Raw genomic sequence first — 19,316 nt, forward strand, 5'->3', positions numbered from 1 at the left:
TAAAGTCATGCTTATGACTCATATGTGCACCCGTCTACAGCCATGTGAGTGCAAAAAATAGAATAAACTTTGCAAAATTTATTTCTATCATGTAATCATATTCACTTCATGTCTCCTTTCTAAAGGCATTGAATAAATAGTTGTTCAAACTAGCCACTAAACAACAACAATGCCCCAATACTATTATACAATACTTATATAGTACACAGCAGTTTTATGGCCAAGATCATGAAATATCAAAACCGCTTCTCTTTATTGATGTTTATCGGCCAATCTATTATACTTTGGTCTGATGCAAGACTCTAGAACACTATTTAATTTCATCATAATAGGATGAAAACAACCATACAATGAGGATGAAAACAACCATACAATGGATCATTATTCATTTAATAAACCCAGGCCAAGATAAGGGAATACATGCAACTGAATAAAAAATATATTGCGAGGACGAAATACAAAACACAAACTAATCATCCATACATAACGCAAATAACTAAACAAGGATAGACACAACAAATAATTTGTCCTAAACTGAATCATGAATCATTAATCATTAACAACTGGTAGTTTGGTCTTTTTTTTTCTTCAAATAAAATGGTCTTCACAAAAGTATGCATTTTTTAATTCAAAACACTTAGGTATTTTTTTTTAACCAAGTACTCTCACCTCAAACACTTTTTCATAATCTCCATCACAATTACTCGTCACTTATCAAGTTGATTGAAAGCAGATCACTCCGGAAGTGAATACAATACAAATGTTCGGATCTTATATTTCATGTATCGGTCATATAGCTCCAAGTTTCGGACAATTGCAAGCAACACAATAAATATGAAGCAAATGTCAGAACATACACGCGTGCACATAATTATAGCAGCAACTAAAAGAACTTATATTAATATATCAGCAACTAAAAGAACTTATATTAAGTGAAAATGGAAACACAGCACCATAAAAAAGCGACTATTTTCGGGGAAGAACAAGTGAAACCTGTTATGCTTAGTTCAAATTGATATCCAGATGGGACTAGCTTATGTGTCAGCCTGTACTTGGTCTCATTCAAGACGTGGAAAGAGCGCTCTGTGATAGCCTGTTCTTCAGTATCAGAGGATGACACAAACTTCCAGACCACTCTAAGAAGATGGAAAGAAACCACAGTGATATTTCACTTTCTGAATCAACCAAAGCACTGCTCATTGTTACCTCCCTTGATTGACTGACACAAGTTACCTCCCTGGTCACTGACAACTGCCACACCTCTGTGAAATCCTTCCAGCATTTAAAAAGAAACATTTTACTTTTATTCCGAAATTCTTCAATAAAAAAAACTTCTTAAGAATTAGTTCAATTCATGATGTGAAACTTAACTATTTTAAGAGTTTTAATTTGAAAACATCTTTGGAAAGAAAACAAGCTGAAAAAACAACCGATGCAATTGCTATTATTTTAATAAACATTGCAAGCAAGATGCAGGTATGAGATTTCAGTAATATTGCAACCAGTGCAATATGGGTGCAAGCTTTTAACAAACAAGATTTACTGGAGGAAAAACAGATCACCATTTCCAAAAGATTCAAGTGCATTTAGGAATGTAACTTCACAAATTGTTTGATGTTTGTTGATTTTGATATACATTTGATAATACTATGCAACTATGCAGTGTTTTTTTCCACCATTTTGGGACTGAGGACAGGATCCATGGTATTTTGAAAAAAAAAGGAAAAGTTTTTACTTAAATTGGTATATTTAGTTGTTTGGGTTTTGAAAAATATACACTTAGCGTGGTTAAGGAACGCGGCCAAATTTGACAAAAAACAACAACACACTCCTGTGTTATAAACCTAAAATGAAAAACTATGAAATAAAATAAAAAATACTTTTTTCTTTCTTGATCATCTAAAAGATAAAATATATATTATAACATTTTGTCTGGTCCTAAGATAATAATTTATCACCTGTAAAAAGCTGAAAGCCAAGTAAAAGCCAAGCAGAAATCATTTGGATTGTCATCTTTCTTTAGTATATCCCTTTAGTTTTGCTCAAGAAATATATTGTAAACTTCAACTGCGGCTTTAAACAAAATTATATTATATACATTTAAGCATGAAGAGTGTTTTTGTCTTGGGTTGACTAAATTGGTAATGAATCAAATGTTCTGATATATGAGGGGAATGGATAATATGAGCTTAAATAACTTCTCTTCATCTACAGAGGATGGATATGAATTATCTAGAGGGAAAGCAGATATTTAGAGGCATAATAAAATGATAAATACAGTCAAAATCTAGAAAGGCACTAAGAAACAAGACAACTGTTTGCATGACTTAACATTCTTTACTTAACTTAACATTCTGTTTGCGCTACAAATTGATAACTTCAACTTATGATTAACTGAAAATGGTTCACCTTGACCCTTTGACCTGCCTCGTACTAAAATGGGCTTTAAGACATTTCCTAACAGAATAACTCCAGATATGACCATGAAACATTACTAGACTTCATGAGGACAAGGTACCCTGTTCACAATTTGTAGTTACTACAAATACTGGTAATCCAATGCGACTTTAAAACATTGTTGACCATATTGATAAATTTCAATTCTGTTATGTAAGGAACTAAAAGTGTTCTGTTTTAACCTTGAACCAATGTTGAGTATCAGTTGCTGTAAAAATTATGTGCTTACCTCAAAGCATAGCCGACAATCGGCCACTGGAAGTGCTAATTGTTAACCTTAAGGCATTGATAATGGGTAATTACAAATGTTATTTCATCAACCATTAAACATGTTTTCAATAAGGGTCAATGTTTCCTTTTTAACCTTTCACAGAGCTTTAGAGTGTTTCTTAAGTCATAAAACAATATTCACTCAGGGTTGCAGAAAGTCTTGCCTTTTCACTATTGTAAACCCTTGATAATAGGTTGAATTATGAAATGTATGAATAGAAGATAACAATTAGGAGTAATATTTTTTGTTTCAAACAAGTAATCCACAGATTTGTTTTTACATAAACACTTTGCAGGATGGACATACAAACACAAGGAAATGTGCAGAATCCTACAGTGACACATGATCACCCAACCCACCTAATAAAACCACCAGAACTTTGTCAGGATTTAGTGCAGTTAGTCACACTCAGGATCATTCCGAAAGCCAGTATGAAACATTCCGAAAGCCAGTATGAAACACCATGATGGTTCTATGAAACTGATCAAAAACTAGAAATGTGTCAAAAGAAACAAGGATGCCCCCTGCTAAATTCCAATGGACACAAAGACTTATAGTGCTCTTTGCAGCACATAAAGTGAAAGTAAAGTTAATAAAGCCAGCATGTACCAGTCTCTTGTAACTGTTGCACACATAAAGCCTATTTCACATATTGGACATTGACCTTCATGGCAGCAACATTGTTGGTGCAAACAACATGCCTTGAAACGAAGAAAATTTTGCCAATGCACTATAAAGAAATAGACCGATCATCACTAAGTTTCCACTGAGACATTGATTTTGAAGCCAGCTACATGTTTTTTTGATATGATGATCATTTGAGCCAATTTATTTCAAATTCCAATTGTGGAAAGCAAAGTTGTTGGCCTGTACCAGTCCTGTACTTTATACGTAAAGGGAGAATGCAAGTATTTGTTGTGACCTTGACTCAAGCAAAATTCGTTCTGCATGCAACACACCTTCTTGATATAGCTATCATTTGTGAGACTTAATTTCAAAGTCTTATTAAGCACAATAACACTATGGAACAAAAAGTTCCACGCACAGACAAGGGTTACACTAAATGCCTTTCTGCCATTATTATGGCAGAGGCATTAAAATGAACAATGCTTGAGCTTATTTTCATATCGGATGCAGTCATAATCACTAAAGAAGAGATGTGTTTGTCAGAAACACAATGCCCCCTATTGCACCGATTTGAAGCCAAAAATTTGACCTTTGACCTTGAACGATGACCTTGACCTTTAGCCACTCAAAATGTGCAGCTCCACGAGATAACATGCATGCCAAATATCAAGTTGCTATCTTCAATATTCAAAAAGTTATGACCAAACTTTAACAGAGGTTAAAGTTTTAGGAACGAAAAATACAATGATATTTGACCTTTGACCTTGAATGATGACCTTGACCTTGACTTTTCACCACTCAAAATGTGCAGCTCCATGAGATACACATGCATGCCAAATATGAAGTTGCTATCTTCAATATTGCAGGTTATAAAAGTTTAACCAAGGTTAAAGTTTTGTGGAACACACATACAATGACTGACTGACACAATGACAGACAGACAGGCCGAAAAACAATATAACCCCGATCTTTCGATCCAGGGGCATAAAAACCCTAAACGAGCACAGATGAAATGTAAAAGCACAAAGGATAATAACTATCTTTAGCAAAGTCTGCATGCACATGTAGTTCAACATACTAAATATCTGAATACTGAATCGGTAACCAATGTCGTAGTTAGCATATGACACGTCGTAGTGCCTAATGGAGGATCCCACTTCAAAATACTGCTTCATACTCGAGTGTGGGTAAAACCCTTCAGTAAGCTGGACTGTCTGGCCAGTATTGGATTTGAAACTCCAGTTCACCCTATTAATATAAAAAAGCAGAGCATTGTGCAATATTGTGTGCCAGACAGACTCCTTTGTTTGCCTCAGTTGCTTAACCCTTTGCAGGCTGGGAAATTTGTCGTCTGCTAAAATGTTGTCTGCTGAATTTCTAAAATTAGCATTTTCTTTGATTTTTTTCAAAGAATACTATCAGAATAGCAAACACTTTGGATCCTGATGAGACGCCATGTTTTGTGGCGTCTCATCTGGATCCAAACTGTTTGCAAAGGCCTTCAAAATTCAGTTCCAGCACTGAAAGAGTTATATAATTTGTAGATGTTCCAATACCCAAGATCAACACAAACAATTATCGCACTTGCAGATTCCTATGACAGAATATGAACACATGAACAAGAGCTGAGGAGAATTATGAATAATGATGTGAGAAATGATTATTTTAAACCATTTTTTTCCTATCAAGATGATACAATTTTTCATTTCAATTTTTTCCTCAAATTTATTTTAGAACCGTACAATCAACTAACCCTATGACCTTATTTAAGAGAAACAAACAGATATAACCATCTCATAAAAATTAATTGTCCTCTTTGATGGAGACAAAACTTTTTGTCTTTTAATTAAATGGTGCAACTACGAACAGTTTGCTGTTAGAAGTCAGTCTAATGACAGGCATCAACATTACACAATAAACACACAAAATGGTAGGCACACTACCTGATAAAGTGAAACCAACCCAAAATAGTAAGAGCAAACTTCCATTGTCTGTTCCTAGTAGGTCCATATTCAAGAGTGAATTTTGGCATCCCAGGGAAATATTCAAGATGGGATTGCAAGGAAAGTGAATTATCAGAGATGGTTTCCAAATTGTTGCCAGTAGAAGAATTTCTGCTCCAGATGACCCTGAAATCTCACTTAGTTGTCAATATGGACTAATAAACAAATTTTGCTTTTAATTCGCTTTATATCTCGACTTTACTCCCCGCATATTTTCTTAGTGGAGCCCTAATTAGGTCATCCCGCTAAGAAATTTTGCACTGAGTAAAGTCGAGATATAGAGTGAATATTACTATGAAATAAATGCCAGTAACTTTCTTCCTAATATGGCTGGAAAGTGAGCGGAATAAAAAATGATAATAAAAGTAATAAAGGGTATAACCAACAAAAAAAACTTGCATCGGTATGGACGTCGCCATCTTGTCTGTCACGTGATTACCCCCTCTGTGTTGGCATTCGCCAGTTCCAAGTCAATCCATAGTGACTGCTGCACATTTTACTGATCAAGCAATAAAATGTTAAAACACTGGTAATACATTTATGATAAAAAGCGTATGAAAGAAATATTATGCTTATAACGGGGCTCCAGTGCATGAAACTGAAACTCTAAACCTTTTCAGACCTTGTCTAAGCCCCAGTTTCAGCAGGAGTTCAGACCTGTCATTGGCTTACTCAGTATTTTCAGGACCCATTGTTACCTGTTTTTCTAGTAAAGTTATGTAATAATGCTGTTTAAAATGTGTTTAAAAACAAGCAAACTGTAAATTAATGTCATTATGAATAAGTGCAATAACAGCTACAAAACAACACATATAAGTATTATAATATAACATTTCCTTTCAGTATACAATTATATTTATCTAGCTGGATAATAACAAAAAACAACATAGTACAGTGAAACTCCTTTAAACACTAACCACCTTAGAGGCCCTAAAGTGTAACTCAACAATTATTTATTTTCCCCCCTAAAATTTACCAATTTAAACTGTGCAAGTCCCTCTGCTATGACATGACAAGCCATATTCATAACAGAGGACTGAGAGTGAAACATTTGTATTTGCCATTAAAGGGGCCTTTTCACAGATTTTGGCATTTTTTAACTTATTCATTAAATGCTTTATATCGATAAATGTAAACATTGGATCGTAAAAGCTCCAGTAAAAAATCAAGAATAAAATTAAAAAAAGAACATTGCCCAGACCAGGTTTCGAACCAGTGACCCCTGGAGTCCTGCCAGAGTCCTGAAGTAAAAACGCACTAGCCTACTGAGCTATTCCGCCAAGTACATATACATAAAGTATTTTATACCTTATATAAGCAATCTTCGTAGTTTCACAAAATTTAACGACAAAAACAGAACTCTCCAAATTATTCAATCGTTTTGCGTTGCAACGCTTTATAATTTTTAGGTTTTAAAATCGTCAAAAGATGCATATAATGGCTATATTAGACCATGGTAAATGTTCAGTATTACTGTTTCCTCACAAATATCATAACTAAAACGAAAATTTGCGAATCTGAAACAACTTTTTTCAATTTTGTCAATTTACCAAAGCGTGAAAAGATCCCTTTAAGTAGGACTTCAAATTTGTGAGCCTAAAAAAACAAAAAACTATTGTCATCTTATTATTAGTCTAATTGTCTACCCTACAAGTTCAAAGAAGTTCCACTGCAGGTATAGACAATAACCAGCAAGGGCAACATAAGAACAAAAAGCAGTGAGATATGGAGACAAAAGAAAAAAACCATAGCTGCTGTCATCAAAGAGGTGCTGTCACCCGGCACGGAGGATTACTGAAAAAAAAACATGAATGAAGGGGAAGGAGGGGGGAGGCTCATGGGGCATCATGCCATATGGGTCCAATGTATATGATTTTGAAACTGGGAATCCCTCTTGTTCAGGGCTTAGTGTAAACAGCCTTTGTCTTTCTGTATCGATGCTACTACTGCAGGGCTCAAGATTAACGGTTGTCCGATTGCCCCTGGCAAGTAAAGGTTGGGTCTGGGCAAGTTATTTTATAATCTAGTTGTCTGCCCGGGCAAGTGCAAAAAAGAACAAAGAAAAACATGTGTTTCTGTGGTTAAATAGTACAAATAATCACAAACAATTTGCCTAATGCATGAATTTGTTTGCGGAAGTCCGAACTAACTTAGCATGGTGCGCTTGCATTTCCAAACTTATTTTTAGAAACACTGTAAATGGCTTTGGATTCCAAACATCGGCTTTCAAATGCTATTGTGTTTATCTTTTTCATTACTATTCAGTTACAAATAACATTGTTGGTTTTTTCAGTCACGAAGAAAACGACTAAAATTATAACTATATAAAAACAACAACAAATAGCTTCGGTGCATGTATATACATATTTCATATTTTGCGACAAACATTTTCAACAATCTTTTACTTTATGTCAATTGACATTTTTGTTACGGTTCACATGTTTAATGTTGTTTACAGTACTGTTAGCAGACGAGAAATGTCTAGTTTATTTAGCTTCGGCTTTACAAGTAACTTTAAGTCTGCAAAATCCAATGAAAAATGTACAGAAAAATCATCCGAAAGTGCCAAAAGGTGCGAATTGAAACGAAAACGCAACTTTTTACCACAATGGAAAAGTGAGTTTGAATGGTTGAGATATGATGAATCGTTAGGAGCAATGTTTAATAATCAAATATTGGCACAAATCTACATTTAGACTTTAATTACTGTAATAATTTTGTTAAAAGTGCAAAAATAAAAAAAGGTTTTGTGGTGTATCATTTTGATCTTTATTAAAAAATATGAGGTTTAGAGTTAATGGTTTACAGTTAATGTGATATTTCATGTTTGGGCAAGTGGCTTTACTTTCAGGGCAATTAGATTTTCTAAGTACTTGCCCGGCAGGGCAAGTTGGTTTTTAGGTTAATGTTGAGCCCTGTACTGTGAAATAAATAAATACATTGGATATTGATAAAGTACACATTTTGCCCATCTGTGAAAACAGGGCTAAAGTGTTTTAACATTCACACAGACATTGTACAATAATACTGTTAAAAACACTTCATTCTCTATTATACTGACATCCTCTATGATACAATATATAAACTTATATACATTGTTGCTAAACAACATTGTAGCCTTTGTGTAATACTTAATGTATTACAGACCACAAATCAATGTTCATTTCCTTAGTTTCCTATTTGAATATCACATTGAATGGCATTGAATTATATCTCTGCACTGGAATGATGGGTATGCGAGTGTGAAAAATGTAGGAGACATGACAACTTATTGTATGAACACAAGTTTTTAAGTTTCTAAGTCACGGTATCGGATTATTTAACCGCTCGAATTGATGTATTAATATTTGTTATTCAACAAACACATTGCCTCAAACTCGATGTGTGTATTTCAAGCTTTTTAAATGATATTGCTGTGATTGTGTGTCCAACTTCCCATATGTGATGGTAACCAATATGAATCAGGCTATTGAATGTGTCTACTTAAAAAAACAACCTTATGACTATATTATTTACACTTATGTCACAATGTCTTTTAATTTTGCAAGTAAAAGGAAATGTGCTTTTCATTGTCATCATAATATTACAAGTGTTTTTCATGATTTTGACAACAATAAAATATAACAACTCAAAATTTTCTGTGCAAAGCAACAAACATAAAAGCAGCATTCACACACAGAGATATTGATAGATCCAAAGAAAATCTGACAAAGATTGACAATACATAAGCTCGCATTCATTTCATGTTGACATCCATTACATGTTGACAATTGTTTTTGTGCATTCAGAGTTGTGGTTGTATAATTTGTGTTTTTCTGTGCATACATTTAAGTTGGATACATATATAAGGGTAAGAAAGGGTCAAAATGTATAAATGGGTAAGGAAGAGTCAATATGTATAAATATGGGACACAGCAAATCAATTTGTGCAAAGCATTTCCAAATACATGAAACTGATTTGATAGAAAACTAGTTTATCTTTGAAAAATAATTATAAAATGTCATTTGTCATTGAATTCCTTTTTTTTTATCAATTTGTTTCCAGTTTCATGAGAGATGAAAATACTCTAACATCAAAGTGTTTTTATCTAAATGAAAAAGGAGTGTATTGAAAGACATTCTAATTTGTATACTGAAAGAACCCTCTAAAACTGCTTCTTCTCTTCTTATTACCTATTTTTCAATCAATTCTAATTTTGTGAAGCACAAAACTCCTAACAATTTATTAGCAATTTCGCCAACAATTTTGGACAGCCTTTTGCAGCTGATAGTGTTAAGTGTAGGTACACATACACATATGATCCACGATTAACGATTAACGTGATTGACTGCATAGACTAATTAGATGACCTATACAAATTTGCAAGAAAGATTTTGATTGCAATTGTCAATAACAACTTGATAATGGTAATATACATTCTCTTTCTTTACTGTTTTATTAATAGTAAAACCATTTGGTAAATAGCTTCGTCATTAGAACACATAATATCCACACTTTTTTTTCTATAAATAATTTGTTCTTTGCTTTGAAATAGCATCAACTACCAAACAATTAATGTAAAATTTCCGACCAGTAAATTATTCCAAACGGAAAAATACCCAACAATAAAAGGGTGGTTTGAAAAATAAATTTCTGTTTAAGCCCCAATAACTAAATAAGCACCGCCAAGCAGACCCATAATCACAATCCCGAACATTAACCAATTTATGCCTTGTGGACTCTCCCATCCTTCTAAATTGGATCAATTTATTTCCAAAATTAGGGATGTCTAGTATATTTATTTCTATATTTAGAATATTTCTTACAGAAATTCCTTTAAGCAAACAGCGCAGACTCTGATGAGACGCCGCATCATGCGGCGTCTCATCAGGGTCTACGCTGTTTGCCAAGGCCTTTTTTTCTAGACCCTAGGCATAAATGGGTAAATAACTAAACAAAAGCCATCAAACATACCCCAAAACATAATCCCAAAATTAAATGTACAGATCTGTTCTTGCTATATAAAAACACATCATCGTTTGAGTGTTACACAAACCAAATTGTGGACGAAGGAACTGGTACAATGCATCTCTACTTATATAGTGACAGATCTAAATTGTTACAAATTCTTTATTCATACATTATTGTACTTCAAGACAGCCTTTGAAGTCTTTCCTACCCATAAAGCCACTACAAATTGATTTGTAGGATTTACCCCTGCACATGTCAATTTTGCCCTGCATCAGATTGTTTCAAATTAAGTGGGTTTTTTACCATTCATTTTTGTTAAGTCTTTTTTTATAACTTTGAAGCTTAAAAGTCTGTCAAACAACTAGCTCTCAATTAGAGATACAATGCAAACCAGTTCCTTTGGAAATTAGAAAGAATACCAATGCTTTCCCCTAGACCAGCCTTTACTCAGATTAATAAACACTATTGTATTTGCATTAAAATGCATGAGAAAGAAAATTTTTTTTTGTTATTGTTGAAAGTGTAGATCATCTATAAATGTCGTCTGATCACAATTTTATACATATACTTGTGAAAGCTAAAGGCCTTACACAAATCAATGAAGGCATTCTGCACTTGATGTAATGCTTAATTAATGCATGTGTTGTCAACAGCCAGTTCAATAACATAGTTAATGCTTAAATAATTTAAAGACATAAGAAACCGTTAACAATCTGAGGGAAGAAATGGTGAAAGAAAAGCATTTGTTTCATTACAACTAGTTCACTAAAAAAACTCTTTAGGCTATAGTGTTTAGCAGAATACATTTTAGCAAATATACAAGATACTATTGCCATGGTTACACAGCTGTGTATCCATAGCAAAGAGTGTTGCTATGGAATTTGTCCATACCCTTAATAAGAAGGATAAACTGATAGAACCCAGTCATTTTATTGGTCTCATATTTGAACTCGAATCGACCAGCCTTGAAATTTGAATCAGCGTACGAGGCAGTAGCGCCAGTAGCTGCGTAAAATGATTGTGTGATGGGATGAACAACGCCATTGCTGTCTTTGAAATCCCAGTTCACCCTAAGGATAAAAAAAAGAACAAGAATAACATGATAATACATAGGTATACAAGTACTCAAAGACTTGTGATGCGGATTAAAATATAGCTATGGGGAGACATAATAATGTATCAAGCTTTTTTAAAAGTTATACATTTTTTGTCTGAAGTTTGTGTATAAAGGTCAGAGCTCTCAGAATATCAGAATGTTGGAAAATGCAGTAAAACATAGATTCAAATTATACATAAACAATCATGATTAAGTTATAATTGACAGATGAAAAAGACCTTTATGGGAAAATCCCTGTCAATTTATTTGAAGATTATTTTAGGCTAGTAATGACATTGTTCCTACAAGTTATACAGTGGTGGTGACTGTAATAGCCAGATATATAACAGTGAGCTGCACTCAGTAAAAAAGCACATAAAATATTTAAGTACCTGAAATAGCAATACATCTGTACATAAAAATTATATACGTTATAAAAGAAAAAGTTAAACTCAAGTCCTACATAATTAAACTAAGTAACAGTTTAAGTTTGTTATATATTAATGTCAAATCTTTTTTGTTCATGATTCCTGTACTTTTTTCTTAAGAATGTTTTTTAATAAAAACAATTTACTCAAGCATCATTTATAATTGCCTTATTGCGTATTTTTCAAATGTACACAAGAAGTGTTGGAATTCACTCAAAGGTAGAGTTTGTCATTATTATTTATAATAAGCCCTGAAAAAGAGCAAACATATGTACAAGTCACCAAAAACGCTAATGGCATACTTGAGCTTATAATATAGAAAGCTCGTATCAATAAATAAAGGAAGCAAATTCCAACACAAGCACAAACAAGGGACAAAATTGTCACAAAACCAGGTTTTCATTGTGAAAAAAAATCTGATAAAGGGAGAAAACTCAAACTGAACTTTTGAAATGACCAAAAAAAATTAACCCCCTTTGTAAGTTTTTTTTTTTTTTTTAAATCTATTTTTAGTCGTGGCGACCTTGACATTGGAGATATTGACGTGATTCTTTCGTGGGACACACCGTCCCATGATGGTGAACAAATGTGCCAAATGATTTTAAAATCTCACAATGAATGACATAGTTATGGCCAGGACAAGGTCATTTATGGCCATTTTTGACCTTTGAACTCAAAGTGTGACCTTGACCTTGGAGATATCGACGTAATTATTTCGCGCGACACACCGTCCAATGATGGTGAACAAATGTGCCAAATGATTTTAAAATCTGACGATGAACGACATAGTTATGGCTCGGACAAGCTCATTTATGGCCATTTTTGACCTTTGAACTCAAAGTGTGACCTTGACCTTGGAGATATCGACGTAATTATTTCGCGCAACACACCGTCCAATGATGGTGAACAAATGTGCCAAATGATTTTAAAATCTGACAATGAACGACATAGTTATGGCCCGGACAAGCTTCTTCCGCCAGCCCGCCAGCCAGCCAGCCAGCCAGCCCGCCCGCATTCGCCAATCTAATAACCAGTTTTTTCCTTCGGAAAACCTGGTTAAAAACATATAAAAGAAATTATGGCATTATTTAAAACAAGAGCACCGCCATGCGGGTGCAGACCGCTCATCTATTTTTCTTTTTAAAGGTGAAGGGACCTATCTCAATTTCAATCACAAAGGAGGGAGGTGTGGAGTGGAGGGGGTGTATATTGTGGGGTTGGACAGTATTTCAAAAATAAAATAATACAAAAAATATTTTTTAACCATGTTTCAAAAAAATAATTTTTTGTGTTTTTTAACCATGTTTCAAAAAAAAATCTGTTTTTTTTTTTGGGTGGGGGGGGGGGGTATAGTGTTAGGGTGTGGTGGTCATTAATTAGATGATCTTTAAGAAAGAAAAAAAACTTTTTTTGGGGGGGGGGATGGTTTGGGTGGAGTCTATTGTGGTTTGCCAGGGAAGAGTTGTTTTGTCAAAGTATCAATCAAATCTAATCATAAATAAAGAAGTTATGGCAATTATAGCAAATTTTAATAATGTGACCTTGAGAGTCAAGGTCATTCAAAGGTCAAGGTAAAATTCAACTTGCCAATTACAGTACCCTCATGATAGCATGAAAGTATTTGAAGTTTGAAAGCAATAGCCTTAATACTTTAGAAGTAAAGTGGATCTAAACACAAAATGTAACCATATATTCAAAGTTACTAAGTCAAACAAGAGGGCCTGAAAGGCCCAAAGTCGCTCACCTGAGATTCAAAGGAACTGACCTGTTCTGTGCAGCCCAAGATGTCATTAGAACAATATGTTCTTACCAACTTTCATGACAAGTGAACACCCTGGCAGCCACGTTTTTCAACAGACCAGAACCATTTTCATACACATCCAAGATATCATTTAAACAAATATACTGACAAAGTTTGGTGAAGATTCATAAGTCCATATAAGGAAAAATGCCCCGCCCACTGGTGGCCATGTTTTTCAAGCAACTGGAACCACTTTCTAACTTGTCCAAAATATAATTGGGACAAATGTTCTGACAAAGTTTCATGATGATCGTACAATGAATATGGCTTCTAGAGTGTAAACAAGGTTTAACTATAGCTATATAAGGAAAAATGCCACGCCCCCTTGGCGGCCATTTTTTTCCACCAACCGGAACCATTTTCGAACTCATCCAAGATATCATTGGGACAAATCATCTGACCAAGTTTCATGATGATCGGACAATAATTGTGGCCTTTAGAGTGTTAACAAGGTTTTACTATAGCCATATAAGGAAAAATGCCCCGCCCCCTGGCAGACATGTTTTTCAACCAACCAGCATCATTTTTGAACTCGTCCAAGACATTATTGGGGTGAATCTTCTGAGCAAGTTTCATGAAGATCGGAAAATAAATGTGGCCTCTAGAGTGTTAACAAGATTTTTCTATAGCAATATAAGGAAAAATGCCCCGCCCCTTGGTGGCCATGTTTTTCAAGCAAACGTAACCATTTTCAAACTCATCCAAGATATCATTGAGACCAATCTTCTGACCAAATTTCATGAAAATTTGACAATAAATGTGGCCTCTAGAGTGTTCACAAGGTTTTACTATAGCCATATATAGCCATATAAGGAAAAATGCCCCGCCCCTTAGCAGCCATGTTTTTCAAGCAAACGTAACCATTTTTCGAACTCATCCAAGATATCATTGAGACCAATCTTCCGACCAAATTTCATGAAGATTGGACAATAAATGTGGCCTCTAGAGTGTTTACAAGGTTTTACTATAGCCATATTAGGAAAACTGCCCCGCCCCCTGGCGGCCATGTTATTTCACCGATCTGGACTCGAACTCGTCCCAGATATTAATGAAACCAATGTTTTGACCAAGTTTCATGATGATTGGGCAAAAATTGTGACTTCTATAGAGTGTTCACAAGGTTTCTCTATAGCCATATAAGAAATACTGCCTCGCCCCCTGACGGCCATGTTTTTCAACGGATCGGAACCATTTTTGAACTCAACCAACATATCATTTAGACAAACATTTTGACAAATTTACATGAAGATTGGGCATCAAATGTGACTTCTACAGTGTTCACAAGGTTTTTCTTTTTTTTGACCTAGTGACCTAGTTTTTGACCCAGCATGACCCAGTTTCGAACTCAGTCGAGGTATCAATGGGACAAATGTTCTGACCAAATTTCATGAAGATCAGACAATAAATGTGGCCTCTAGAGTGTTCACAAGGCAAAATGTTGACGACGAACAACGGACAAAAAGCGATCACAAAAGCTCACCATGTGCACAACGTGCACAGGTGAGCTAAAAAGGGCCATAATTCTGTCAAAATGCCAGTCAGAGTTACATAACTTTGCCTGCACAGTCCCCTTATGATTGTTAGTAAGTGTTGCAAGTATGAAAGCAATAGCTTTGATACTTAAGGAATAAAATGGACCTAAACACAAAACTTAACCAAAATGTTCAATTTCAAATTTTCTAAGTATAAAAAGGGCACATAATTCTGTCAAAATGCACGCCAGAGTTATCTATCTTTGCCTGCCCAGTCCCCTCATGATAGTAAGTAAGTGTACCAAGTTTGAATGCAATAGCATTGATACTTTATGAGAAAAGTGGACCTAAACGCAAAACTTAACCGGACGCCGACGCCAAGGTGATGACAATAGCTCTTTTTTTTTTTCAAAAAATAGATGAGTTAATGATTATATCTTTTTAGTCTTTTAAATATTTACCTTTCCCCATATTTTTTTATCATTTTAAATTCTGGCTTACATTTTTTTTCCCCCACACTATGTTATGGTGTTAAAATATAAGGATGTGACACAACTCTTGCAAAACAAATTGATGAAAGAGGGGCTAGTTAGTTCCCTTAGATTAAAGCAAATTTGAGCCAAAAATTCGGACTTCATAAATATAATGTCTCTAACAATGACAATTTTTTTCAATCTAATAAATGTTTTCCACCTTTTGTGAGTATAATGAACACTCTTAATACCCACTGGCTACTGAAGTTACTGAAAATATTTAAAATACGGTTATTTTCAAATGTATGCTATTAAAAAAAACAACTTTTTAACAGGTATTTTTGCTAAACAGGAATATTTTAAGACCTTCTACATACTACTCAATAATTTGGTGGCAAATCAGCCTTTCATAACGTTTAATGCAATAAAACAGATTGTATGCTAGCACAATGACATACTGGTTTTTGATGTAGTAGCTGAGATCAGATGAGCTCCCGATGCATTCAAGGGTGATGTCAACACGAGGTCCAGAAGAAGGGGGCTCAGGTGTCGGCTTGGTGGTAATGTTGCGACTCACTGAGACACTCGCCCCATGTACTAGGGAAACTGAAACATATGAGGGAACACACGATGAAAATATTTTGTCTTTCCCTTTACTCATAATTTTAATCCATGATCCCATATCACAAGGTAAGAGCAAATTTCCACTAGCCCCTAATAACATTTATTTTACAGGAGCGTTAAAAATTAACAGAAACTTGAAAGAACTGCACTGGTAAATTTGGGGTTAAAACATTTACAATATTTTTCCCAAATAACTTCCTACTTCTCAATGGAAGGTTTCCAAATTTTTTTTTAGTTCATATGTGAGCTCTTTAATTTGAACCTTAGTTAATATCATAACTTTTATTGAAAACATGTTAATGCTCAATTAAAAGTATTTGAGAGCAGAAAAACACAACACTAATTTACCCTTTTTTGTCAAAATGTGATTTTTTTAGGGGTCAGGCCCTTCCTGATTCCCAATAGTGAAAAAAACAACACCGTCACAGATTGGCTAAATACATATTTTTTGGCATACATTTTGTTTAAGCAAAGGACTGGCATACATTTTGTTTAAGCAAAGGACAATTTCTACCTGAACTATACTTGAATGGAAATTTTGTTTTTAATTTGAGTGAGCCCATTTCAAAACAAGTTGTAATTAAATCTTAACTTTAGGAAGTTCAGACACTGACTATTTATTCAGGTTTAGTGATGGCCATATCACCTTACAACCAAGGCAAATGGGTTATCAAATTGCAGCACATTAAAAAGAGCTATCAGATTCTTGACATTGTAGACGATACAGCTTTCTTACAGCAAATCTACAAGAGAACATCCTGTCCCATATTGTATGACTATTTAGAAGGGGCTAGCTGTGTTGATTTGTAAGAAATACCTGGCATCATTTTCGGACTATATTCAAGATGGATTGAACAATATAAACTTGTGTTTTTGTTTCGTAAAATAAGAGATATAATGGCTCATTCAAAGTTGAGATCTCTTGACTATTTATATCAGAAGTTTGAATTAAGCGTCTTTTTTGAGCTTACAGTTTATCTTTGGGCAAAACTGAAAGGTATACAATACTAAGCATACATCAAATCATTGCAACAATGGATTTAGTACATCCAATAGTGTAAGCAAATCTCAGTTGACACTGCTGCTTATATGTCAGCCATGTCTGCACTCTATTATACAAGTATTAAAACTATTGCCCAATCTGTATACCTGGCAAATACCTGCTAAACTTATCTGTAAATTGTAGCCAATTTTATGCTTCTGTAACAATGGAACTATATGAAAAGCAAGCATTTATGACAATTGAAACCCAGAGCTGGTCTATTGGCATATTAGTAGAGAGATTTAGCCTAGGCTTATGATGCAATCCATTGGGTCAGTTAGCAACTGAAGTATGTACGATATCTGCCACTGATTGATCAACATAATTAAGTTGAAAAGAAAGCTGATAGTTACATTCACATACATAAACAGGAATAAGAATGTGTTTAGAAAAGGATGCTGTGCATCTGACTGTAGGAGATAACAATAAAACAACAAGTTTTGAGATTTATTGAGAGTATTATGTTCTGCACAGATATCGGGAGGTTGCACACCACTATACCTTCAGTATTGTATAAATCCCCAACAATACATGACACAGGATATATAAACATAAACAGAAACAAAAGCTGTCACCATAAGATGACATTATGCCCCCTATAAAAGCTTGATAGAAGTTATGAGCTTTTTTCGAAACCTAAACGCAGATTTCGAAACCTAAACGCAGACCCTTAGTTCAAGGTCAAGGTGACAGGGGTTAAAATTTGTGTGCGTATGGAAAGGCCTCGTCCATTTACACATCCGTGTCAAATATGAAATTGCTATATGAAGCGACATAGATTTGTTATGTGCATTTGTCAAAACCTAAACGAAAAGTGTGAGGTACAAACGGACGGACAGACAGTCTGATCACTATATGCCCTCCTTCGGGGGCATAAAAAATGGCCATATATCATTTGGTATATTAGAACACTCAAAACATAATTCTTCAATATAGATACATTTGTAAAATTTTCTCATTGATTACAATAAAATCAGTTCATTCAAATCAAATGTATAGTTAATATTTCACACAAAGAATAAATTAAAAGTTGGCCGCCCCCACAGCTAGCCCAACCATAAAATCTAACCTGTAGTAAAGGTGGGATTTGGAGACCAAATTTATACCCCAATTTAATGCTCACAACATTTTATGACTACTATTATGTATGTTTTATTACACTCAAATGAACAAGACACTACTTGGAGCACTTATACAAACTACATCAAATCATACAATTTGCAAGGTTACAGACCAGGGTCAATGTAAACATTTTGTGCTCACAGACGTTATATAAGAATACAAATAAACCATTCTAACTGTTGTTTTTTCGTCTTTAAGGGGCAATGTTGCAGGTCTGTTCATATGGTGAATTTTATAACCAAAGGAGAATAATTGTTTTGAGAAACAATAAACAGGACTGTATTAAATGACTTTATCTAGCTAGGCCATTTTCTCATAATTGATTGGCGATTGTTGTTTTAAAAATAAAGCTGCATCTCCGGTAAAACCTCTGATTAGCCTTTGAACAATTTATGAGATGGGAATGCAAATACTGACATATGGAAAGTGAAAGATTTATTGATCATAAACAGGCTGATTATAAATGGGTGACTTCACACTAGGTCAATTTACAAACAAAATTCAATAAAGTTTGTATAGGAGCTTTTAATTCCAGACATCCTCCAGAGCTAGTGACCAGAAATAACAACAAAAACTGACCAAACAAGATTGCTGGTGAATTTCATCTTTCCTTTGTTTTTGCTGACAAAGAAATGACAATGAATTGGTGTTTATTTTTCAACAGGAGCCGACTTACTTATTATTGATGTCAACATTTTTACTTGCGCATAACCAGCGATTTTTTTCTTCTTTCTAAAGTACCAATTAAATGTACTTTCCCAAGTGAGGTGAAACTACAAAATTCCTGATTTCTGTCTGAAAAAATTTGAAAAGGAAAGAAATTTCGTAAAGTTTCTAAAATCGCATTATCTGCAAATGAACGAATATAATTAGCTCTGAACCTGAACGTGTCAAGCCAAAATGCATGTAAACGAGTATTTTGAATTGGTTTTGTGCAATTTATACCAAA

General features: G+C 34.3%; 1 protein-coding gene across 4 annotated transcripts in view; it reads right to left on the minus strand.

Moving 5' to 3' along the window:
- The window catches only part of LOC127855324 (uncharacterized), a 105,377-nt gene that overhangs the window by 34,328 nt on the left and 51,733 nt on the right, over positions 1 to 19,316 (minus strand). The window contains exons 2-3 of one of the 4 annotated variants that reach the window (XM_052390806.1): positions 16,038 to 16,185; positions 994 to 1,136 (exon numbers count right to left, since the gene is read on the minus strand). In XM_052390806.1, coding sequence (XP_052246766.1) covers positions 994 to 1,136; positions 16,038 to 16,185 — 291 coding nt within the window. Of the gene's footprint in view, positions 1 to 993; positions 1,137 to 4,433; positions 4,604 to 11,200; positions 11,380 to 16,037; positions 16,186 to 19,316 lie in introns of all 4 variants that reach the window. The other 3 variants (XM_052390804.1, XM_052390803.1, XM_052390805.1) reach the window with 3 other exon arrangements.

Source organism: Dreissena polymorpha, chromosome 13, assembly GCF_020536995.1.
Source record: "Dreissena polymorpha isolate Duluth1 chromosome 13, UMN_Dpol_1.0, whole genome shotgun sequence".
NCBI lineage: Eukaryota > Metazoa > Mollusca > Bivalvia > Myida > Dreissenidae > Dreissena > Dreissena polymorpha.